Genomic DNA, 22,976 nt, shown 5'->3' with positions numbered 1-22,976 from the left:
TCCAAACTGTCATCTAGTGAAGCCTTTAGCTACCTGGTGAACCAACAGGAACACAAGGAGCTCCAGAAAACAGTCAATTTTGAAGTAAAATTTGAAGTTTTCTGGCTAGGTATCACCTTCATCCAGTAAGTGGTTGAACTGATCTTTCCTTTCACCATTGAGTACATATGAGAACAAAGGAGGGTTTAATGAGGTACCGGATTCTTCCTCTTCTGACCAGGCACTTCAGTCTTGCCTCCAGTAGGTCAGAATACAAAAGACCTTTGACTTTCACAAAACCCTGCCCTGTTGTATTCATCCAAGCACTACCACATCCCTCGTTCTAAAGCTAAGGTGGCAAAATGAACTGCAGACCGGGAAATCACATAAAAAATGCGTCCCTCTTGCTCAATCTGTTCACTTTGGCTTATCTGCTCACATGCCGTCCCAAAGCATTTTGACTTCCCGGCTAGCTGCGTTAGGCCAAGGCTGCTAGCTGGAAGCTGACAGGTACTGCCTCCCATGCACTGTGCCTTATCAACTTCCCTGAAGGCTGGCACTCGGCGCAAGGGCAAAAAGATTCACATGAGCGTCCTACAAAAAAGGCGCACCCACATCAACAAAGCCACCGTGCCCAACCGCGGCGGACTCGTCTCAGCCCGCGGTCCGAGCCGCAGCCAGGGACGGAGGCAGGCGGCCCAGGAGGCGGCAGGGGCCGCACTTACTGCCTCCCTCGGGGCGGCCGCGGCCCGGGGCCGCTCCGGCACGGCCCGGGCACAGCTCTGCCGCCCGCGGGCCGCCCCCTCCGGCAGGTGCCCGCCGCCCGCCCCGCGCTCACCCGGCCTCCCGCATGACGTTGCTGTCGCCGCAGTCGCAGGCGCCCCCCGCCTGGCTCCGGAACATGTTGTAGTCGTGCCCGGCGTGCTCGCCCTGGTGGAAGCACTCGGCGCACAGGCTCATGCAAGGCGAGATCCCGCACGTCCGGCACCGGTAGGCCACGAAGTTGGCGGTCCAAACCAGGCCGCACAGCGTGGCGGGGTCGTAGGCCCGCACGGCTTGCACGAAGCTGTCCCAGGGCTCCCCGCCCGACAGCAGGCAGCGGCACCACTCCAGCGCCTCGCCCGCCGCCTCGCCGCCGCCAGGGCCCGCCGCCGGAGCCAGCACCCGCTCCAGCAGCGCCCGCAGCTCCGCCGCCGCCGCCGCGCCGCTCTCGCCGCCCAGCGCCGCCTTCAGCCGCGCCGCCGTCGCCCGCTTGTCCCTGCTGCTGGCGCCGGCCCCCGCCATGACGGGACACCGAGGGGCCGTCACGGCCGCGCCGGGCCCCGGCTCCGCGATCCCTCCGCCGCCCTCGCTCCCCGCCCCGCGGCGCCGCCCTCTCGCGATAGCCGCGGCACCGGCGCCCTGCCCGCCGCCCGCGCCCCCCTCCCGACACCGCCTCTCCCCTCCCCTGACACCACCCTCCTCTTCCTCCGCCCCTGCCCTCCCGCCGCCCTCCCAGCGCGCAGGTGCGCGCCCCGCGCCGCCGCCGCGCGGAATGCCGCCGCCCGCCGCCCCGGAACTTCGCGGTCCCGGCAGCCGCGGGGAGCGCGGGGGGTACACCTGGGCCGGGCGGCGGCCCCGAGGGCAGCGGAGCTCGTTTGTTACCGAGCCGTGCCTGCAGCGAAGCGGCTGCCGGGAGACGCCCTGCGGCCGCCCGGGTATCCTGGCCACAAGGATCTCGCCGGGCTCAGGTGGTGGCGGCGGCTTTGAGGGCAGGAGCAACTGCGGGGAGTGTGGAAGGCACCTCTGAGGCTTCGGGCCGGCGGTTCTGCCCTCGCTGCCATCGAGCGGGGTGCCGGGGGTGCCGAGCAGCAGCACCGCACCCCGGGGTGTCTGCGGAGCCGCGCCCCGAGGTACCGGCGTCCTGCTACCAGGAGAGAACGCACGTGGATGCGAGTTACCGTGTTTCGTACAACGATCGGCGGTTTTAAACCTCGATAAATAGATTTTCAACAGTGCAACGGAAAGCCTTATACGAAAAAATCTATTCCTAAATGAGAGTAACCCGACAGCTACGGGCCTCAAGGCAGCTGCCTCTCTTCTGGCTTTGCCTGCGTTTCCTATGGCTGCCCGTCTGCTGGCGGCTTGTGTCGCGTTGCGGTTCCAGGTGAATGTTACTCTTCTCGGCACGACCGCTTTTCCCAGCCCACCAGCAAAATTCCAGTTCCTTGTTGTGTCCCTAAGGGCACTCGGGAGTGGGACCACCGAGAAAGCCCGGTCTGCCAGGTGTGTCCCCCGGCGCTTTTTCAGGCACCGCTCAGCCGTGACACGTAAGGCTGCAATAAAATGTCTGGTGTTTATAACATATGAGACCAAAGCTCTTAAATTTTAACGAGACGCGGGGAAGCTCGCTGGCGTTTGGTTCCCGCGGGTGCCCATCAGCCCGGGAAGGGGCGGGGCGGGGCGCGCCGGGGCGGGGCGCGCCGGGGCGGGGCGCGCCGGGGCGGGGCGCGCCGGGGCGGGGCGCGCCGGGGCGGGGCGCGCCGGGGCGGGGCGCGCCGGGGCGGGGCGCGCCGGGGCGGGGCGCGCCGGGGCGGGGCGCGCCGGGGCGGGGCGCGCCGGGGCGGGGCGCGCCGGGGCGGGGCGCGCCGGGGCGGGGCGCGCCGGGGCGGGGCGCGCCGGGGCGGGGCGCGCCGGGGCGGGGCGCGCCGGGGGCGGGGCGCGCCGGGGGCGGGCGGCGCGTCGGAAGTGCGCGGCGGCGGCCGGAGCTCGGAGCGGCCCGGCCGAGCCGCGGTGAGTGGCGCGGTACCGAGCGGGCGCCGGCGGGGAGACGGCGCTGTGGGCGAGCCGACGGTGCGGGTGGTGGCGGTCGCTGGGGCTCGGCTCCTGCCCCGCTTAGGGCTGAGCGGCGGGCGGGCCTGAGCGGTAGAAACGGAGCCCAGGGCCCGAACTCCGGCAGCCGGTGAGGAGAAGGGCTGCCCTCGTTCCCCATCATCGATGCCCCGCCAGCTGCGTCCCGAGAAACGGCACCGTGAAAACGCCCGGGAGAGGCTGAAGAGTACCAGGGGATTTTAAGTATGAAATAATTTAATATTATACGTAGTTTATTTATATTGCTGTAACTGATTACACGTTATTTTCTTCAGTTAAAACATAAACATGAAGAAATTAAAGCTTAAAGAACTGGAAAGCTGTCTTCAACAAGTTGATACTTTTGAAAGTCCAAAACTACTCCTTGAACAGTATCCAACAAGACCTCATATTGCAGGTAGAGGTGATCCACACCATTGTTTTCTCTTTTACTAGTTCATCACTTTTCATTCAAAAAGTTTTTTCTACTGCATTGTCTCCTTTGCAGGCTTTATACTAAAAGTAGTTAAGAAAGTATATCCAACAGGAATGTGTATAGTAGTATTCTGGTAATGCCTGTCTTTGTATGAAAAATGCAACCTAGGACAATGTCCAATCCAAAAATAAAATAAATTAATCTAATAGATAATGTTGTGATAGAACCAATCTGAAGCTGAAATGGAGTTATGTCATGGCCTGCAAAACTAGTAAAAGTGTATAGTCACTTTAGGGTATATACACTATACACTCATCTATACCTTAATCATGCTCTTTTCCATATTTTAAATCCTTATATTGTTTTTCCCCCAAAACATTTAGAGGCATACTTTTTCCACAAGCAATACTCAGAGTTCTATCTCTCCACCAAAGATCCATAGTCTGTAACTCATAAAAATGTTTTTGATTCTTCACATATAAATGGAAAAGAGAGAATATCAGTTTAAGTAAAGGGGGTTTATAATGCAAAATTAAGTTTTCTGAAGGTAGAAACAGTTTTTCTTGACTAATCATGTACATATTTGGCATTATTGACCTGTTTTATTTGGGATTTTTTTCCCCCAGCATGTATGCTTTATACAATTCACAATACTTTTGACGATATTGAAAACAAAACAATTGCAGATTTAGGATGTGGTTGTGGCATGCTCAGCATTGGAAGTGCAATGTTAGGAGCAGGGTAAGTATTTAATATTAAGTTCTGGTTATATTTCTTTCTGTCATAGAAAAGTAGAAAGTAAGATTAAAGAGTAGCAATGCTGAACTAAAATATTTCCGGTTTATTATGTGGTACCAAGTTTCAACCATCAATCACCATTCATACCATGAAAGTGATGGACATCTGTCATGAATTTGGAAGTCATTTGCTTCCCCATAAGCATTACATGAACACATTAAACTTCCTTAACAAATTTAGATATATACTTGGGAAAGGGCAACAGAAGTACTTGAATTTTTATCAGCACTGAATTTATTACGTATACTTGTTACATTTCCTAGATAAAACAAGTTGTGTTTACTTACTGTAGAATTTTAACGCCATTGTAGTTTGTAGTAGACTAATATGTGACACTTTTCTTAATAGATTCTGTGTGGGGCTTGACATAGATGGAGATGCACTGGAAACATTTAATAGCAATATTGAAGACTTTGATCTCACAAATGTCAACATGGTTCAGTGTGACATCTGTTCTTTATCTGACAGCATGTCAGATACTTTTGACACAGTTATTATGAATCCTCCTTTTGGTACCAAGCATAACAAAGGTTGGTAATTGTGAAGCTCAGTTAGAAATCAACACAAATGAAACAGCAAGGGAAATGCTTTCAGTGAAACATCTCCCTTCTTTATTAGTTGCATATTCTAATTTCTTAATGTTTTGTTTATCTGGAATTGGCTTCCTAAGATTAGCAACTTCAGCATTGTAACTAACAGTCACTGGGGCTTGAAATAAACAATACTAGGTATTTTGAATCCCTATCATTTTTATTTTATTAAAAGCAATTGAGTATATTTTAGAAATATTTCCTGTACCTTAATGTATTCAGTGCTGTTTCTCAAGTAGCTATTATTCCAGAAAAAATTAAGCAGGTCTTTGAGCTTTCATTTAACAATTCTAATAGTTTCATTATTCTTTTAGGAATTGATATGATTTTTCTGAAAACTGCTCTACAAATGGCAAAAACAGCTGTATATTCCCTTCACAAAACTTCAACACGACAGGTAAGTTCTTCATTTTAGTAGGGCAAGAACTAACCAGACAACAAAATATTTGGCTATATAGAGGTCTGTAGCTTCACTGATTTGCCAGCTACTTTGTGGGTTATGTTTGGGATAAATACTATTTACATCAAGTAACTACAATCTCACATACATCAAGATAATTACATGATTTAATGCTTTGGCTTGAAAATTAAAAGCACAGGAGACTGATTAAGTCCAAAGGTGTAGATGTTTATAAAAGATAATTTAAAAAGCTCATTTTTACACTATCTACTATTGTAGCACATCCAAAAGAAAGCAGCAGAATGGGAAGTGAAGATGGAAGTCTTAGCAGGTAATACTTATTTTTAACAGAAAAAAAAAAAATATTTCTAACACTACCAGGCAGACATAACAGCCCAAGAGAAATTTAAGTGTGCTTTAGGACAGAAATGACACAGGTCTTTCTCTTTTTAGCAGACTTTTTAAATTATTTTTTTTAATTTTTTGCCACCTGGCTAGAATACAAGCAGGCACTTAATAAAGCTCTGAGAAATACATATTCTGTGCAGAATTAGGTTTGTTCCTGTACTAGATTTTGTCTTCAAGCACAAGTTACCTCTCTTCCTGCTTCAAAGGGAGTGTTGCTGAAAAAGAAAAATGAAGCACAGGTCAGTTCTCACACACAAAAAAAGCATCCTGTCCTTAGCCACCTAAATATTTTTGCCATTTAAGTATCTTCCCAGTTCTTCTGCTAAGCAGATGCCTGATGCTTTTACAGTCATAAAACTTGAGATATGAAGTTGCACAAGTGCTCGAAACACAACTGCATTTCAGCAATCCACTTAACTGTCTGATGTGGACAGCTTCAATGTTTAGTCATCATGTAGTGCAGAGATAAAACAAGTATGACAGGCCACAACAGATGCAGGCATGAGAAACAGAAGTACATGGTTGTTGGGCTTAAGTGACTTGATTACCATCCTAGTCTAACATGTATCTTTTATACTGTTCACAGAACTTAGGTTTGACTTACCAGCATCGTACAAGTTCCATAAGAAGAAATCAGTAAGTATAAAACGTGACATAACTGAGAAAATGCTGAGGTAAATAAATTCTCCTTAATGGAACTTAAGTTTTAGGGCTGTATGTACTGGATGAAGAATGGTCACAGCATTTAGTCACATCACTGCTGTTACTCCATTTTGTGGCTGAACAGGGAAAAGCATCATGATCATTCCAGTCAAAGCTATACACAAAGACTAAAGCCAGCACTGCAGTTAGATGTGATAAAGCTAAGGGTAGCCTCCTTGACTCCTAATAGCTCTTCGCTCAGCCCTATCTGCAGCTCAGACTTGAGTGAATGCATGCTGAAGGCCACAGTAACAAGGATGTTACAGCAGTAGCATTATTTCAGAGCCAGCCTGGAGGCAGCAGGAGGAACTCATGCACTTCATCCCACGGTTAAAAGATACAGTCAAGACACTACAGTATGGCAGCCTAAGCCCACAGCGAGTTCCTTGCTACTGAGTGCTGGCCTGGAAGCCATGTATCCCCATCCTTTACCATAAGGAAAATAGAGAGGAGAGTGAGCAATAGTTGAACATGAGCTTTAATCAGCTGCTACGTTCTTAGTGACTTGAACTTTAAATTACTTAAGTCTGTTCTTATCTTTGCTACTTCACAGTTGAAACATACTGTATTAACCAGGCTTCAGTAGAAAGCAGTTTTAAGTTCTGAATTTATTGCCAGCTGCTATTAAACATAACCACAAGATTACAAAGTCCAAAACCTTTTACATTTGAATGAGGTGCCAGAAAAATTGAGATCTGACAGAATAAACAAAACTATAAATAGAAAAGCTTTCCAGGGTTTTATGTTAGCAATAAGCATGCTTGAACAAAAAACAGCTGTAACCCAATAAAATATCGCTTTTTTCTAATTGTAGGTTGACATTGAAGTGGATTTCATTAGATTTTCTGCCAAAAAAGTCCTGAACTGAGGCATGTATTTAAAATGTATTGAAAATGGAATAATAAAACCATTTTTTTTTTAATTCTTTTGAGTATTACTGATTGCCATCTCCATTTTCTGTTTTCAGTTGTTTTGGTGCAGGTTCTTCCTTTTCTGTTTCCTCTAGTGGTCTCTTCTTGGGACTTGCTGGTTCTGCAAGATTGAATATGTAGTAATTTAGGGTAAAGGAAAGCTTTGCGTAAAATCTGAAAAAACCCAAACTCTTCCCACCATCTAAGTTTCAGTTCCAGTTATCTAAAGCCACAGCTACACTAGAAGGTTTGTTTATTACTGTGACTAAAGCTTTTAGAGGTTCTAAAATGCCCCTCTTCACCCCTAACTCCACAGCAGGAAGGCAGGTAAGAAAATGAAGTACAGTCTACCAGGAGTAGGGGTCACTGGGTTTTACTTAAGCAGGTGTTATATGTAATGAACAGAAGCTTAGCTCTTCCTCTGCTCCAAGCTAAATACTGACAGGCCGAACTATTAAATCTTCTCATATCCTTAAAGGAAAAAAAAAACCCACCACTCAAGAGACTGAATCTGTACAGTTGTGTAATGCTGCTGACAATCACCATGTGTCAATGCATAATGTTTTAAACAACTGTGCAGAATAGCCTTATCTATATACTACTATACTGAGAATTACTATCTATCTAGTAGTTATCTTAATAGGCTTTTTGGACAGTTGTGGAAGGAATTGAGCAGAAGACTCCTAAAGCAGATACAGCCAGGAGGGCAGAAATGCTACAAAGCAGAGCCAAATCTGAAACATTGTAAGAAACATGAGTATATGGAGCTACTTTCTGTAAAAGTACTGAATAAGCTACATCAAGTGCACAGAATGACAAACCTGTTACAGTATCATTTTCACCATCTTCTTCGTCATTCTCAAACTTTATTTTCTTGCCCTGAAACTGTACTTTTCCTTTTTGTGCACCCTGAGGTATCTTTCCCCCTCTTCCTTTTCCTTTAATTTTGCGCCCTGTGGAGATACAAGATCAGGAACTTTGTATCATTTGTCTTTTAACTGGCCAGCTGCAGAGACTGCTTTCCACTTAAGGTCAGTATGTAGTACATATCGACTATTTAAGAGTGAATTTTATCCACCAATTCTAGGACATTATAAGGGATTAAATTCATAAGAGGAGGGAGAACCTTTTGTTTTCTGTTTCAGCAATTCCTGCTGATCATCCAGGATTTTTTTCAGAGCTTCTTTCTCTGCATCTCCTTCTAGCAATTCCCATGCAACATCCTTGTTCCGAAGCTGCAAGTTCCCATTATGTGCTGCTTTGGCTTTTTCCAGAGCTTCTTTGGCAATATCCTTAAATAGGATAATTCCCTTTAAAAGAAGAGTGGCATTTGCATTTTAATCTTACTGCAAAAACATTCAGCTAGAACAATGAAGAATATATCCTGTTGAGTGCCTCAGCAAATTCATTACTCTTGTATGATTGTAAAACATGTCTAGACTGAAGCAAAGCCCACAGACTGTGCTAATGAACATTCTTTGTTTTGACCTTACCCCCTAACAAGGCTGGAACCTCTCTTCTTCTGAAAGAACTTAAATTTAAAATTAAGTCTCTAAATATTCCACAATTTCACAAAACAATAACTGACTTGTGTTAACATACCAAACATTTAATCATTCCTTTCAAACTTCAATACAAAGATCTTAAGTTCTTTTCTAAGACTACTGACCTCCTTTGCACCTCTAACAAAGTGTATCCACTTGATTTCTCCGTGACCAGAAAACACATCATGGAGGTCTTCTCTGCACGTTTGGTCATCTAGATCACCAGAAAACTTCAAAAGACATCCTGTCTTTTCTTCCAGAGATTTCTAAATTAAATTAAAAACCTCCACATTATCATTGAAGAGTCAAGTTTGAATATTCATATTCCCCCCCTCAATCCTATTAAACATGAGAGCAATAAATAAGCAGTTGAAGTTACAGTAATTCAAGCATTTTTCCTACATAACCTAGTTCTGCTGATGTCCAAGTCTTGTACAATGCAGGTCCCCTCCTTGGAGTTTTCTTTGCTTACTGTGATACACTTATATGGAACTTAGGACTCCCCATATTAATTACACTCTTTAAATTTTACAAAACAGCCTTCTGAAGGCTGATAGTTGGAAAATTTATATAATATTGATGAAATCCTTAATGGATCCTTTAAATACCATAGAAGAACCATCATCTCAATGATGCATCCAGGAACACTCTGAACAGGCAAACATGCCCAATAATGTAAATTCAGGACATGAGCCTTTAAACAAAATGAGTCTATTGAAGATAATATTAAAACACCATGACAAAACAGTCTAAGTTAGTTGGGAATGCTGAAGTCACTTTCTAGAAAGTGCTCTATACTACAGCATTTCAAAGACTATTCCATGTTAGCTTTATAAAATGTAGGTGATTTAAGAAACCCATACCATTTCAGCATCTGCTGCTTGTTTCTGCTTTTCTTCTTTTTCCCTGAAAAAAAGTTAAATTAGTTATGAGTCAGTTCAAGCATGGTTAGGCAAGCAAGACACAGACTTTGATTGGCAATGACTTACTGTTTAGCTCTTGCTTTCGCTTCTACTTTGTTTTGTTTCCTTTCTTCATTCTTCTTTGTACAATACTCCTCCCTTCAATAGAATATAAGTTAATTTAAAATATTGTTATAATAACTTTGTAAGACAGCAGTAGACGTGAAACAGTTGAAATTATTTTTCCAAGTTGAGATGCTAAGTCTCAGTCTCTGAAAGGTGAATCTATCAATGTACAACATGAAAAACTCACTTCAGAGGTCAAGCCAGGTTCTTGTGTAAATCCACCCCAACTACTGTTAGTTCATGTATCAGTTAAGTGGACTTACTTGAAAAGTACTATCAGCTCTGTGTCTTTGTATTTTTGATTTGGTATTTCTGTGAACTTCTTAGCAGATTCAACACTATCAAAAACTGCAAATATTGAACCCTGTTAAATGATAAGAGATATTGTTAGAGTAATTGAACAGAATGTTGTCCAGGAGGGATCCCTGCCCCTGGTCTAAATGCTCATCATTACCTTAAATGTTCTCTGCAATGTTCTCCTCATTTGAATATTTTCAACTGGACCTTTATCCTCAAGCCATTCTTTGATATCATCAAGAGTAGCATCTAGTGGAAAGCCTTTCTGCAAGACAGCAATGAGCTTCAATTTTATGCCACAAAGTGACTCTTAAAAATTATAACCTCTGTAGTACAAGTTAATTCAAGCTTTATTCTCAAATGGTTATCAGTTAAAGTCATGCAGGACAACACAAAGTAAAGAAAAATTTACTTACAACATATACAGATCTGTTTTTAATTGCAGCCTTATACTGGTCATTTAATTCAGGAAGGGGTTTATTTGGAGATCTTCTGATTTTAGTTTTGTCTTCATTTATTTCCATTAAACCAGTCTTGGATTTTCTCAGTGCTTCTACAATAACACCAAAATCTTTTGAAAGGCGACTTAACCTATTGAGTAAGCAGACAGAAGTTATTACAAATACACAGGCAAAACTGAAGCCAGATGTTAAAAAAGAGATGGGGAATGTAAATGCACATCAGGAACACTTGGCCCCAAACAGAGATCGGTAGCTGAAAGTTACTCTTTTATCCATATTAGTTGTATTTTGCTTTACCTGTTGAATTTGATCATTACTTCTAAAGGTACCCAGCCATCATCTAGTTTGATCTGTTCCTTTAGAAACTTGTCTCTTGGTAGATTGTGATTGCCAAAATAGTACTGCAAAAAGGAAGGGGAGGAAAGAGGGATGAGTCCTTAAATTTTCAGTCTTATACGCTCACATCTGTTCATCGAACAGCTTACTGCAGTAGACTGAGACATAACAAAATTAATTAATCTGAACAATTGGGAATTCTGAAATTATTACTTCCTGCTTTGATGTGATAATTTGTAAAAAGTTAGCTGCAATGTGTAAGCTGTAAAAACCACCAGAAAAATCCCACAAAAACCCAAACAAACCAACCCCATACCTAAACAGTGCTTCATCCAATGAAATTGATGAGGCAAATATAGATTGCAATTTTGTTTAAGAAAGGAGCAAAGCTTATTCTGTTAATATGATAAGCATTCATCACCTTGATCAAGCTCTGCAGAACCAAAAGTCAAATTTGTCACCAGCAGATCCAGGTTGTACTCCTTATTTAAGGAGTATATATGCAAGAATATTGTATTTGCACACTGAAAAATCATACACACAGACTGAAATTTCTTGTCCGGCATGGGAAGACAATTCAGTTCAAGACAGATAAGTTAATCAGATTCTTTACCTGACTAGCAGTCATCTAGCATAAGGTAAGTTGTAATATTTTCACCAATATTGTGGTGCTTTGAAAAATCAGTGCAGGTTTTACAACAATACCTCTTCCTCTAGTACATCTCAAACTCACATTACCAAAAGTCTAGTTTTGTCAACTATTAATATATAACAAACCAACAAAATATAGAGGTTGAGGAATCTCCACATTTTGTTTGTTTATCATATATAAATAATGGCTCCATATGGTAATGGGCATTCACATGCAGCTCCAGTTTTGTCCTTCAGGAAGGTGGTTTTGTTCTACATGCCATTTAAAGCAATGGGCTCAGGTTTTTTGTTGTAGGGTAACCCTCCAAGCCTCTAGAGAGACAAAGAATCAATCCAAAATAGGGATGTAAATTTAGTTGGAATTTGTAGCAATAAATTACAAAGCAGTAAATCATAGTAGCAAGTTATGCAATGTACTAATACTTAGACCAGCAGAGATTCCCAAGGAGGAGGATTATTTTTGCCACAAAAATTAAGGCACATAGAATTAAAATGCACTCTTCTCCTCCTATCTGCACGGGTAGAATAACCCCAGCAAACATGGTAGTAAATTGTTTAATTATTCACTTGCTATAGCACCTAAAACGCTAGCAAATAAACTTTTTCTGTTACGAAATGGCGTTCTTACAAGCAACTCCAGACAAGTATAGCTTCCAATTTAAACTACAGTTATGACTATCCTAAAGTTTTAAATACATGTTACAGACTTGTGACATTTTTTCAAGAGCTGAATTAACTTCCAATAAAGTTGACTTCCATTTAGCCAAGCCCCTGCCAATGAACACCAAGATACCTCAGTCCACATCCTAAACTATAAACTGAACTCACCTCAATTTGCTGACAGATTTTGCTTTCCAAGATAGACATGTTTTCACCATTACCATTTTCAGCCATTTTCACCAGCTGTTTTGAAGAGAACACAGAGCAAAAGCACTAAGTTTTGAATAGTACTTCCTACAAACTTACATTCACGTAGCATTGCATATCACTGCAGCCTCATCTAAATAAGGTAACAGCCAAGTTAACTAGCCATACATTTATGTTTGTGAAGCAACTATTAACATGACTGCAGAACTCCAAGGGGAAACTATGAAACAACTTGGGGGAAAAAAAATCCCCTCACTTTGGTTGTTAGTGCAGCATTTGGCATTCAACAGTCAAGATAAAATTTAGTAAATGCTGGCACTTCTCAGACTTGTTTGTTATTTATCTTTCTCCAGACATAGATCCTCAGTTTAGAAAAACAACATTTGTTTTTTTAAGTCAAATCGAACCTCTCATCACTAGGCAAAACAATCAATAACAAAAATGTTCAATTCCTACATAGATATAGTGAGAAAATGTTTCTGAAGTTTCTGTCTCCTGTTTAATCTTTGGAAAGTTTAGAGAACTTACTGGAGGATGGAATGAAAATATTTGCATTTACTGACATATCCTGAAGATGACTCGTTCTCTCCTTTACAAATGTGTCTTCACTGCAGTTCTGCTTGAATACTGAATCAAGTATCTTTATACCATAAGACATTTTAACTTGGAAGTAACTTTACTTAACTGGCAGCAAGTGTATAATCCCCATACATCAGATACAGTCACTACGAAAGCAGCTACTGGCCAGAACATTAACTGGGATCAAACATTTTCTATCTAGTAGCTCTTAAGGATAGAGTGTGAAGATTAATCCTTGAGAAAAAAAATGTAGCCTTATGAAGCTGTCAGAAATTAGTTTGAATTCGGTTTTGAACTATGAAGCAGAGATTTCTCCCTTGGAGCACTAACACATTTTTTAAATCCAGCTACAGAAGATAAAGAGGTTTCTTTGTTGTGTTACCCCAGTTCATAGATCTGTGATCACAAAGGCTGCTGGCAAAGATTTTGCACTCATGTCTTGAATGCCTTACTGGGAGATTTGATTATACACCTTGTGCTACTTGCAGGGCAGTAACATCTTTCAGAGCATCTAGATGACTGGCAGCACAGAAGCAGGGAAAACTCTCCCAGGTGCCCTTGTAACAGGAAATTATGTTCTTCATCAGAATGCCCCACTGGCAGCCTCATCTTCTTATTTTAGTAGTTTAATTCCCCAATAACTGTTCAGCCTACTGCAGTCTACAGTATTCCCATTTCCTCCTCTTCCTGATCTCAAAGCCACATTCAATCCTTCAAACTTACTTGTAATTCTTCAGCACTTGCAGTCTTGAAAGGTGCTGTGCTTGCACCTGTACCTAACAGTGTAACACTCTTCAAAGCATGATTTCAGCAAGCTTTAGTTGCCAGCTATGCCGAGCGTGATCCATTTATCCAAAAAGCATTTTACAAAACTCAGGCCAGAGCACCCAAGCTGAGAGTTGCAGTTACTTCAGAGATGTCCCACATGAGCCAGCCACCCTGACTACAGGAGACTAATGCTTCACCACCATTCAGGTGCTGGTACTGTCTTCACACCCTACTTGCGAGAGAAATCAGTGTTCTGTTTTACATTATACCCAATTTGATCTAATTTAACAGCAGCCTATAGAGCAGTCTCTGACTGCTGTCCCAAATCTGCCTCAGCCCAGGTACCAAAATACTCAAAACCAAAAACTCAATTTCCACATAAGGCTCAGCTTCACTGTTAAGAAGAGAAAAAAACAAAGTCTACTTCCTTAGGAGTGTTGTCAAGGTTAATATCAAAAAGCATGATCCAGGATAAGACTTTAGACAAGTTCTTTAGCATAAGTCTTACACATGGAAAAGTTTTTCTAAAAAGCATCCTTTCAGCTGCAACAAACTTAGTAGTCTTAATAGGGAAGACTAAGAAAGACTCAAACTTGCCATGCATGGAATTAAGTTCAGTGATTGAGCTCTAACCTATTTAGAACAAAAGCAGAAGCAGCCTTCTAATTTAAGAGAAATTCTAGCCTTTGCACATGCTCACTTCAGACTCTTTAGCTCAGTCATTTGGCACAGCTTCCAGATCAATGGTTTTCAGTTGCTGTGCAGCAGTGAAGACTGATAAAAAGCACAAATGAACAGCAATCGCAGTTAGAACTGCATGCAAAATTCTACAAAAGATTTTAAGGGGTTTCTTAATAAACTATACTGACTTGTTCCTTCCATACGCTGAAACTCTGTATCAGTACCACATGAAACAAAAAACAAGTTAAAATAAAGCAAGTAGTCATTAGGTTTAAATGATACACAATTACAGTCAACCCATTACTAGAACAAGTAGATCCTACATTGTAATAGTTAGATCATCCCAAAAGAACGCTCACGTAGATTTTCCTCTTACCAGACATTTAATTTCAAGCTCTAAACAAAGTTTAGTTGCAGGCTGATTGTTCTATTATTACTGTAATAGAGTGAAAGGCTTCCCCGATAAGGTAACGTGGATCTCTTATTCATATTATGCCTCCTTCAGGAACCTCTGTATAAGAGGTTTGAGCCTGGTTTTTATTTAAGGGTAAGGTTTAATTACAGCCACACATTTTCACAGACGTTAACTTTAACAGATTTTTTTTGAGTATAGTCAGTGCAATGTAAGAAAAAAATTATTATTATTCTTTAAGTAATTGAAACGTCGGCCCTGAGCTGTGCCGAGAGACCATTAGTTGGCTGTTGACACTTCGCAAGCCTGCAGCGGCACACGCCGCTGGTCGGGCAGCCTCCCGCCCGGCGGACACTGCCGGCCGGCGCTGCCCTCGGGCCGGGCCCGGCTCCCCGCGGCGGGAGCGGCGCCGCTCCCCGGCCGCGCCCGAGCCCCGCGGCGCGCACCGAGCCCGCGGGAAGCGCTCCGGCGGGAGCGATCGCGGCGGCGGCACGGCCGGGCCCGCTCCGCGCCTCCGCCGGGGCACGCTCGGCACGTGCTGCCTGCTCCGGGAGCCCTCCCTGCCTCCCTCCCGGCCCCGCCGCCAGCCCTGCCCGCGCTCCCCGGCAGGGCCGGAGCCGGCGGGGCGCGCCCGAGCGGCGGCGGCCCCGGGAGCGGCTCCGTACGAACCTGCGCGCTCGGCCCGCGCCGCGCCCCAGAGACCGCGAGCCCGCGCCGCGCGGCCCAGCAGCCCCCGCGGCCCAGCAGCCCCCGCGGCCCGCCGCCCCTCACGTGCGCGCCACTTCCGGGGAGGGGAGGGGAGGGGCCAGGGCGCGGCCCCGCCCCGCGCGGGATCCGGGATCCCGCTCGCCCTTCCTGCCGAGGGCTTCGTGCACTGGGAACGAAAATAACAACTTCAGTTTGTACAGTGCCGGTAGAGTCACATTTATTATTGCAAACATTCACTTAACACTGCAGATGTACTGTGGACATCTATATGCTACAAACACGGGAATCACAGAAGTAAAAAGCAATAGTATTGACTCTACAATTGATTTGATTTCCACGTTACTTAATTTTCTTGTTTATAGGTGAAACAGTAAAAAAGAGACAACCATAGTACAGGTCCAATAGCACAATAATTCAGTGTTTACAGTCAACCATTTTTAAAAACATATTACACAGATGGCTAAGAGATTCCTTGTAGGCTGCTGACCAGAGGTCAGAATCCTATTGCTCTTGCTGCGTTAATTTTCCTGCCTGTGCCCAAGACCTGATTGCAACACACTTTGAGATGTGCTACATAAGTTAATTTTAAAGGGCATGGTAGGTTATTGTGAAAAATAGCACCAATTGAAATTTAATCATTAGTCTGAACTTATTCTTCTCTCCATTTATTCAAATGCATTGAAAATCTCTGAGAAAATAGGATTCAACTGAAGTACTAAGCAGTAATTTCTCTGATTTTTATTTATGCCACTTTCCTGACAGGGGAGAAGTAAAGCCTTTTTTTCCACTTTGCACTTAACAGTGGGGCCAAAAAGCAGCATTTGCTTGCCTGCAGGTTGCCCAGGGGCACAAAGCAGAGTCCAGCTTCCTGTGCCTGTGCTCCAGCCCTGGAACAGCACTGTCTTGCACCAACATCAAGCACCTAGTTTGCAAGCAGTTGGCAAGGGGACACGGAGAGGTTTGGTTTTGTTGTCCTCACCTTGTTAGATCCTTTCACTGACTCATGATTGTTGGTGACAGGATACAGGCCAGAATGAACCTCAAGGCCAGCCACAAGCAGCTGTTTTCAACAAACATGAAGCTTCACAGGTACATAATTTGCACTGAAAAATTACATAAACATGTTGAGTTCAATGTGGTTTCATTCAATACAAAGATCACCTTCACATTCTCTTGATGTTATCCTTTCAATCTCCACTCACACTTGAACAACTGTCATCTGTGGAGATTTCCAGGAAAAACAAATTCATTTTATCTCTTGCTCATCTGCTTGGCCCACACATTTTATAGAGCCTTGCAGTTCAATTCTCCACCCCTCTTTAGAGCCTTTAAACAAGTTACATCGGATCCCTAAATAGTTCTCAGTGAGATGGGTAACAAAGCAAAACACTGAACACAAGCTTCTGACATAGTGGGGCAACATATGAAAATATCAGAAAAATAACTGTACATATACACCACAGAACTTCACATCAAAGCCAGAGCTGAGTGCCACCTGCTACCAGCAGTCAAATGAAAGTCAGAAACAGCATAAAAATGTGAAAGAATTTTTAGAAAAAGCTAAACATGCTTATGATCAAGCAAAAGAAATATTATAAACTCAGAGCTTACTGCTTGGAAAAGTCCTGTGAGAAATCCAATAAAACCTACATTTCTTTTTAGATAGCAGTGCTGGTGTTGGAAATTCCCACCACACCCTATGGCAGCCCTGTGTTGTCCTCGCCTCTCACAGCAATGTCCAACAGCTGTTTCTGCATTCATTTTATAAACTGGACTAGGGGATCAGTGCTAAAAGAGCCTTCTTCATTTGGATCACCACTGTCAAGCCACAGAGTGTGATCTGTTTGTCTGTAAATCACTTTACAAAAATCCACTTTCTACACATAATTTGAAAATCTCATATTAAGTTTTGAGAGAAATAATAAATAAATCAATCCCATAGATCATGTTTTTCTTCATGCATAACACACTTTGACAAGTTTCTTAAGTTGTTACCTTCGCTCAAGATACAGTTTAAGAAAGATAAAATGGTAGTAAACAAAATAGAGAAGTTTGAAGCTCAGGCAGATGTTAATTTTCCAGTCTCTCTCATTTCCTCCTTCCATTCCACACAGGCACACATCTTGAATTGATATTAAAAAAGAGTCAACACATTAAGGCTTTTCTCTGAACAGCCCTCCCCCCACGAAAACACCCAAACTACAAATACCTGTGCATCAGCCAAAGATCCCATTGCAAAGCCTTGCAGAGTATTTTTTAATTTGTCGTTGGCAATGTCAAAGAGAGTGTGAGAATGGCAGAGAGAAATGCCCTTTTACTTCTCCTTCTGGAAAACTAGAGCATGCTTTTTGCCTGTGCTCTGGGGCTACTACCAACATTTCTTCCCTCATTCCTAGCCTAAGCTCTTCTTTGCTCTGGCACTTGAAGGTAGAGGCATCCTGTAAATGCCCATTTCTGAATCTGATAACCTAGTTATCCCAGTGATATTGCTCTGCATATACCATACACATAGCTTGTGTCAATGATCCATTTCTACAGCTACCTTCAGAATACAAAAATTTCATCTTAAGGTCAGTAGTCCTTAGAACTGTATTTTGTTTGGCTTTTCTCATCTTAGCACCAAGTCATAGTTTCATCCAGTGATTAACAAAAACAAATCCATTTTTCACAGTAGTTCCTATGTTGCTGTACAAAGTATTATAAGAGAGCAGTTTGAGAACTTCCATGACAAAGAATGATTGGACTGAAAAATATATGGAAATCTTGTTACCACATTTATGCTTCTGAGTTGTTTCAAGTGAGAACAAATTATATCTAGTTATTAACAACGTGCACTAAGTGATTGTATTAGACAACCCCTCATGAGGTAATCAGTACTGTTTTGAATAGTGCATCTGCTGCTTTCTGTAACAGCAAGATGTAAATGAAATGCTTATACATTATACACACAGACACAGCCATGTGACCGCATAGCACTGGGAAGATTACCTACTGCTTCCCATTTGTTCAGTTCAGGGTCATATTTCTCAATGCTCTGCAGGTATGTTCCTTTTGAATAGGAATATCCTCCTGTTACATAGATGCATCCGTTCATAACCACCGTGCCACACTCCATCCTTCTCTCCATCATGTGAGCCATCTGCTTCCACTCATTTTGCTCTGGGTCATAGCAGTCAGTGATCGTGGTCTGTCCACCCACAAAATAGATCTTGTTTTGTAATGTAATTGAACACAATCCATATTCTTCAGAAAGAAAGGAATATGGTACAACTCAGCACAATAACATTAACTTAAACTGCAAGTACATGACAAACATTAGGCACCACTGAGCAGAATATCCTCATTGAACTTAGAAGACACCTCAGGATTTTCTGTTACACTACAGCACCAGTACTCAGTGAAAATTCCTTTAAAAACTTACTGTTACCAGATGTAAAACATAGAGAAAACCCATTTTAAATTAATATAAATAATTTTTGCCAAATGTCAATGAATAGATTTTACAGAAAGTGATATTATTTAATGGAATGTGGAAAGTCCTTAATTCAGTATTTATATAGTGATTTCTATAGAACAGATGCTTGAAGAAGGTCTTTCTTTTCATTTTCAGAGTTTGGAAACAGCCCTTGCTGCCCTACAGGCATTTATTTTTTTATTAGGAATATGCCAAAAATCCCTAACTGGGCTTAAGGACTCCCAGTACAAGTAATTAAATCAAGCTCTATGTTCATTAGAGAAATTATTTACCTGGATGTGGACTTGTGGTGACTATACTCCACTCATTGCTACCTGAATGGTATCTCTGGATTTTATCGTAGGTGCAGCTTCCCCTGTACCCATAGTGACCTCCAGCGACATAGATGACTTCATGCAGGACACAGGCAGTGGCATTTCCAACTCCTGTTCACAGTGTGAAAGTCAAACATGCATTCAGACTGCACGCAATAACCATGGTCTCTTCCATCCATAACTCCATTTCAAATGATTTATTAATATTTATTAACATTATATGCTTGCGTGTATTTAACTGAATGTTAACAAAATAGATTTATCAAGAGACCAGCATAAGTCAAGAATGACTAAATAAAACTGCAGTAACCAATGTATATTGCACATAATACATCCACCCAATAGTTTACAGAATTTTAGGCAGTAAGTAAAGTTACATTGTCTCATTGATTTTGGAATAGGCAATTAGTTTCACTGTTTCACTAAGTTAGAGTTGTTAAAAATCACTTAGATGGCAAGAGCAAAGACAATGGGAGTTGAGGCTGTTCAGTGTCTTGGGGTATCTTTTCTGATACTTTCAGTCATTCTCATAATATTTCTAATTAGGCTACTGTATAAACAAGGACCCAGACAGAATGGAGCCATTTTAATTCTGTCTCTAGGACAACAAAATGAAATAAAGCAATGGGAGGATCTGAGCACCTAAGTAGTTTCATACTCATGAAAAGTGGGTAAAACAACTGCGTAGAATATGTAACCCATAGGATTAGCATAGCATTTCTACTTTTGAAGGAAATAAAAAGTAGTAGCAATGTCTGAGAAAACATACAAACAATGGAGAAAGTTGTAAAAGCCTGCTTTTTTCTTTTACGTATACATCCAAAAATTCTCTTGTACATAGAAAAATATTATGTTGCATTAACTTACAGCAAATTTTTATAACTAACTATAAATATTTGCATTCATTTATAAAGATGTATGATACACTGTATAACTGTAGTATTGTTACAAAATAATCACAGAATAGTCTGAATTGGAATGGACCCAAAAAGATCATCAATTCCAACTCTTAAGTGAATGGCAAATACAGAGATAAAACCTACGACCTGGGCATTATTTAGCACCAGGCTCTGACCAACTGAGCTCATCTCAGAGTCAATACCCTTTGGTTAGGTTGTGATTCATACATTTTTAGCAGATCACTACTTTGGCTGCTAGAAACAGGTATTAGTGCTTTTCATTATTCTGACACTAGAGATTAAATGAAGGATCTTGGACAGATGATACACAGAAATAGGAGGGAACTCCATGCAAGAAGTTTTAAATTATGACACCTTTATAAATGACTGCATGGAAAATCATATATAAAAATAATACAGTCCCTTTATTGGAGCTTGCTCTTTGATTGTGTACTGAATGGACTCTTATCCATCCAAACTACCTCTTATGGGTAGTTTTCTCATTTATTTCTATTTTAAACAGAAAATTTACTAATGAAAAAAGGCAAAATTAAACTGAGAATACCACTTACTTTTCTACCTGCTGTTCTATGGCACAGCCCAGCATAGCATTTGAATGGTTATGGTCATTTGGCTAGTGAAGACCTGAGCCAAAGCCCACTAACATTAACAGGAGCTTCCCATGGACTTCTCTAGAATTTGGATCAAATCCGAAATGTTTCCATGGCACTTAAAAATGACAAATACAAAAGAATTTACACTGAAGGCAAACACCATACAAAAGTTTACCTACCTTTGATCATGTTTGCAATGGGAAGCCATTTCTGTATTAAAGGATCATAAAACTCAGCTTCTTGGACTGGAGCTCCCTTTCGGTACCCTCCCAATGCATAAATGCAGCCACTCAAGGAAACAGCGCAGTGGTAATACCTGGCATCGAGCATGGGGCTGCCTTCTGTCCATTCATCTCTCTCGCTGTTATATATCCACACGGTGTCAAGAGCTTCAATACTCTCTGTTCTGTAACCTCCTGTCACATATATGTCTGGTCCCAAACTAGTCACCCCATAGCTCTCTCTGGTGTGATCTGGCATCTCTGTTCCCTGGACCCATGCGTCGGTTAAAGGATCCCAAACGTGAACTTCAGATAAGGGATGCCAATAATAGCCTCCAATTACATACATGGCTGCTGTGGATCTTCTGGAAAGACCTTTGGGATTGAGGTTCAGGGCATTATATATGAGTGACCTTATCTTACTGTCATTGAGTCGGCATTTTTTTTGCAGGCTTAAAGCTGACCTCAAATACACAATATCTAAGTCTAATTTGATGCAGCTCAGCACTTCACAGATGTCTTCAATTCTTCCTTCCACGTTGTGTGCCACCCACTTAATGACAGCTTCAATGGCTGCCTCTTCTTTCTGAACATTGAGATTCTCCCTGGAGAGAATATAAGAGAGCTTCTCCTTGCCAATGTCCAGAAACTCTTCCTGCTTCCATACTTCTTCAAACTGCCATAACAGTATCCTTCTGGACTCTTTCTCCAGCTCCGAGCAATCATGATATTCAGCAAAGGAGTGCATCCCAATGCAGTTGTCAGTATCTAAGTGTCTTACCAGAAACTGCTCACAGGCTTTCTTTACTGACACGAACTGGAGCAGGTCTGCAGCCTGGAGTAGGCTTTGAACATTCCTCTTTGTTATCTGGATCTGTGATGTGTATGCGTAATTCACGAGAGCTTCCAGTACTGCATGGCTGAGCTCGGGAAGGCTGATCTGGTTTTTGGATTTTTCTTTCATATCGGTTGTGAACATGGCTTTAAAATAACTGCTGCAGGCTGCCAGGGCAGCTCTGTGGCAGTGGAAGATGACCCCCGAAGCGCACTGCAGGGTGATGTCGGTGAACAGCCCGTGCAGGTAGAAGTCCCGGAACGCCTCCAAGAAGCCGGCGGGGTGCGCGGAGTCCTTGTAGAGGTACGCGTACTCCTCCTGCCCGGCCGCGGCCATCGCCGCGCCCCGCGGCTCCCGCCGCTTTGTCCGCGCCGCTCCGCGCAGCCCGGCCGCGCTCCGGCTGCGGATCCGCCCGGCACGGCGCGTACGGGGGCGCCGAGCCCGCGGCGGCCCCTGACCGTGTTTGGAAGAGCCGCTGCCGGAGGGAGCAGCGGGGCCGCAGCCACAGCTCCAATTTCGGTGCCCCGGCCGCCCCCCCGCGCACCCCTCCGCCAGGCCGGCGGGCCCCGGCGCCCGGCCCGGCCCCCGCGCCCGCTCGCCTCCGAAAGGTCCGGCCCGAAGCGCTCCCCACCCGGGACAGGGCTTAAAGGCTGCCTGCGGTGGTGACAGAAGGCCCGGCCGCCTTAGGGACAGGAGCAGAAGCCTGGGAGCGTCACCCGCTCGGTGTCACTCAGCCGCACAACAAAGCGAGGGGCCTCGGCCGCCGCTGTCAGCGACCTGAAGCCGCTTCTCGCAGGGCCGCCCCGCGCTCCCGGGGCGCTTGGAGGAGCGATACTGGGAAGGGCAGCAAGCTCCAAGGGCTCCCCCATAAATGGAGAGCAGGAGTCGAAAGGAGAAGCCACAGCTCTCCCCAAACTCCTGAATCTGGCAGGGTGCAAAGGACAGTAACAAAAGATGCCCACAAGTAGATTTCAACTATAAGTAAATTTTCCAGGAAGAAGGCTATATTGGCTTTTAAAACTCTTGAAAATGTGATTCACAATTGAAGAAGTCAATTTTTTTTCTGCTAGCACACATTTTCTTTATTTGAAACACAGCATCCTCTGGGTTCAAGCAGCTGTGGGCCCTCCTTCATCAGCAGCACGGCTTGGATTCTTTGCATCCAGCAGCCAAGCTCTCCCTGCCCTGCCAAAGCTTTCCTAGATTGAAAGAACTGCCAGTAATTTCTTCAGC

General features: G+C 43.5%; 4 protein-coding genes across 18 annotated transcripts in view; 1 reads left to right on the top strand and 3 right to left on the bottom strand.

Moving 5' to 3' along the window:
• The window catches only part of UBR3 (ubiquitin protein ligase E3 component n-recognin 3), a 104,133-nt gene extending 102,803 nt beyond the window's left edge, over positions 1-1,330 (bottom strand). For all 3 annotated transcript variants that reach the window (XM_085584372.1, XM_085584373.1, XM_085584374.1), the window contains exon 1: positions 818-1,330. In XM_085584372.1, coding sequence (XP_085440498.1) covers positions 818-1,263 — 446 coding nt within the window. In that variant the 5' untranslated portion in view covers positions 1,264-1,330. The remainder of the gene's footprint in view (positions 1-817) is intronic.
• Positions 1,331-2,684: 1,354 nt separating this feature from the next.
• Positions 2,685-7,064, top strand: METTL5 (methyltransferase 5, N6-adenosine). 4 transcript variants are annotated; one of them, XM_021534781.3, is made up of 8 exons: positions 2,685-2,751; positions 3,105-3,226; positions 3,871-3,985; positions 4,391-4,572; positions 4,947-5,029; positions 5,312-5,363; positions 6,027-6,076; positions 6,957-7,064. In XM_021534781.3, exons 2-8 carry the CDS (start codon positions 3,118-3,120, stop codon positions 7,008-7,010), a joined length of 645 nt encoding a protein of 214 aa, XP_021390456.1. In that variant the 5' UTR covers positions 2,685-2,751; positions 3,105-3,117; the 3' UTR covers positions 7,011-7,064. The 4 variants fall into 4 exon arrangements, with proteins under 4 accessions (XP_021390456.1, XP_085440527.1, XP_085440528.1 ...); XM_085584401.1 differs by having other exon boundaries at positions 2,685-3,033; XM_085584402.1 differs by lacking the exon at positions 5,312-5,363.
• Positions 6,732-22,976, bottom strand: part of SSB (small RNA binding exonuclease protection factor La) — a 29,353-nt gene continuing 13,108 nt past the window's right edge. For 5 of the 9 annotated variants that reach the window (XM_021534776.3, XM_085584385.1, XM_085584384.1 and 2 more), the window contains 11 exons: positions 12,199-12,273; positions 10,681-10,784; positions 10,339-10,513; positions 10,080-10,187; positions 9,889-9,989; positions 9,587-9,658; positions 9,461-9,503; positions 8,723-8,863; positions 8,180-8,363; positions 7,875-8,006; positions 6,732-7,174 (listed from right to left, as the gene is read on the bottom strand). In XM_021534776.3, the coding sequence (XP_021390451.1) occupies positions 7,077-7,174; positions 7,875-8,006; positions 8,180-8,363; positions 8,723-8,863; positions 9,461-9,503; positions 9,587-9,658; positions 9,889-9,989; positions 10,080-10,187; positions 10,339-10,513; positions 10,681-10,784; positions 12,199-12,264 (1,224 nt within the window). In that variant the 5' untranslated portion in view covers positions 12,265-12,273 and the 3' untranslated portion in view covers positions 6,732-7,076. Of the gene's footprint in view, positions 7,175-7,874; positions 8,007-8,179; positions 8,364-8,722; positions 8,864-9,460; positions 9,504-9,586; positions 9,659-9,888; positions 9,990-10,079; positions 10,188-10,338; positions 10,514-10,680; positions 10,785-12,198; positions 12,274-13,539; positions 13,814-14,453; positions 14,478-15,346; positions 15,420-16,364; positions 16,489-22,976 lie in introns of those variants that run through there. The other 4 variants (XM_085584388.1, XM_021534777.4, XM_085584383.1 and 1 more) reach the window with 4 other exon arrangements.
• On the bottom strand, positions 16,388-22,920 carry KLHL23 (kelch like family member 23). 2 transcript variants are annotated; one of them, XM_021534773.4, is made up of 3 exons: positions 20,867-22,920; positions 19,133-19,285; positions 16,388-18,628 (listed from the first exon to the last, which is right to left on the bottom strand). In XM_021534773.4, exons 1-3 carry the CDS (start codon positions 22,077-22,079, stop codon positions 18,318-18,320), a joined length of 1,677 nt encoding a protein of 558 aa, XP_021390448.1. In that variant the 5' UTR covers positions 22,080-22,920; the 3' UTR covers positions 16,388-18,317. The 2 variants fall into 2 exon arrangements, with proteins under 2 accessions (XP_021390448.1, XP_021390449.1); XM_021534774.3 differs by having other exon boundaries at positions 16,388-18,572.

This window comes from Lonchura striata, chromosome 7 (assembly GCF_050655825.1).
Source record: "Lonchura striata isolate lonStrDom1 chromosome 7, ASM5065582v1, whole genome shotgun sequence".
Lineage (NCBI taxonomy): Eukaryota > Metazoa > Chordata > Aves > Passeriformes > Estrildidae > Lonchura > Lonchura striata.
This window is presented reverse-complemented; position numbering and strand designations above follow the sequence as displayed.